Source organism: Buceros rhinoceros, unplaced genomic scaffold, assembly GCF_000710305.1.
Source record: "Buceros rhinoceros silvestris isolate BGI_N320 unplaced genomic scaffold, ASM71030v1 scaffold18869, whole genome shotgun sequence".
NCBI lineage: Eukaryota > Metazoa > Chordata > Aves > Bucerotiformes > Bucerotidae > Buceros > Buceros rhinoceros.
In genome coordinates this window covers 13,101-14,417 of record NW_010433518.1, presented here as the reverse complement: position 1 = coordinate 14,417, position 1,317 = coordinate 13,101, and the positions used below count along the sequence as shown (strand labels likewise).

General features: G+C 59.1%; 1 protein-coding gene across 1 annotated transcript in view; it reads right to left on the bottom strand.

The window, feature by feature from the left end:
- The window catches only part of AHCYL1 (adenosylhomocysteinase-like 1), a gene marked incomplete at its 3' end in the record, with an annotated part of 8,252 nt that overhangs the window by 1,918 nt on the left and 5,017 nt on the right, over positions 1-1,317 (bottom strand). The window contains exons 9-10 of the mRNA XM_010144152.1: positions 513-601; positions 227-297 (exon numbers count right to left, since the gene is read on the bottom strand). Coding sequence (XP_010142454.1) covers positions 227-297; positions 513-601 — 160 coding nt within the window. The remainder of the gene's footprint in view (positions 1-226; positions 298-512; positions 602-1,317) is intronic.

The following is a 1,317-nucleotide window of genomic DNA, read 5'->3' as shown; positions in this document are numbered from 1 at the left end:
CCAGAAGGGCTCCCCGGAGCCTCCTTGGCTCCAGCTCAACCCCCCCAGGTCCCTCAGCCGCTCCTCAGCGCATCGTGCTCCAGACCCTGCCCCAGCTCCACACTCCCGCTCAGCCGACTGAGGGTGCCCTTGATCCCCTCAACCAGAGTCCTTCAACACCCACTTGGCAGTGACTGCTCCTGCCCAGCCTGCTCCAAGGCTCACCCAGGACCTTCTCCAGCCCTACCTGTGCAGGTGATGACAACATCCACCTGACGGATCACTTCACTCAGCTTCACCACCCGAAATCCATCCATGCTGGAGAAGAAAAATGAGAGGGACCACACTGAGGAGGAGAAGCCTGTTCCCGCTCCGTCCCAGGGATCTCAGCGCCTTATTGCTGCAGCAACTCTGAATTGCTCCAAAGACATCAAACCCGCCCTCTCAAATGTCAGAGGAGCCTCTGCCACCAGGTTTCAAGAAGGCCACAAAGCAGATGAAAAGCTGCTCAGGAGAAGCACGGAACATCTTACCAGGCTTGAAGAGCGCAGATGGGGTCAATCTCCGTGACGTAGACGATGGCTCCCAGGGCTTTCAGAGCGGCGCAGCAGCCCTTGCCGACCTGCCGAGGCAAAGCGTCAGCGTGAAGCCGAGCACGGGACGCTCTGAGCACTGCAATCCCTTCCCTAAAACAGCCCCAGCATGTCCCAAGCACTGGGAGATGCTCGTCCCACCCAGGCGCCCAATGCCAGGAGCAGCTCAGCGACATACCAGCCCCCAGTGTCGCAGGAGCCCTTCAGAGCTCCCCTCCAAGAGGAGATTAAAGCCAGTCTGGACCAGCACGCACTTCCCCCATTTGCCTTTAAGGGTTTCTTCGGCATTCAGAGCTGCCCTGCGTGATGGGGGGCAGATCCTCCATCCCACGCTCCCCACGTCAGGACGGGGACAGCGGAGCTCCTGTAACAGCAGCTCTGACTCTGTCCCTCTCCTCACTTCGAAACTGAACTGAGGTCCTGCTCTCCACGGCGCTCACCCACACCAGCACCTGGCTAATCTGCACAGCCTCACGCTCAGCTCCGAGTTCTGACCAGCAAGATGCTGCCAGGCAAGAAACATCTCCAGAAACACCCTCACTTATGACGCAGCTCCAACCTCAGGTCGACTGATAGCAGCCAGGCAGGGCAAACTGGGACTCCAACCCACATCCACAAGCGAAACCAGTGAGGGTGGAGGGACTCCTTGGTTTTGAAGACGTCCAGTGAAGCTCAGGACAGTCCCTGGAGACTACAACTCCCAGCACAAATCATGGCTAGAGAGTCAGACACCAGCCGCCAGCGC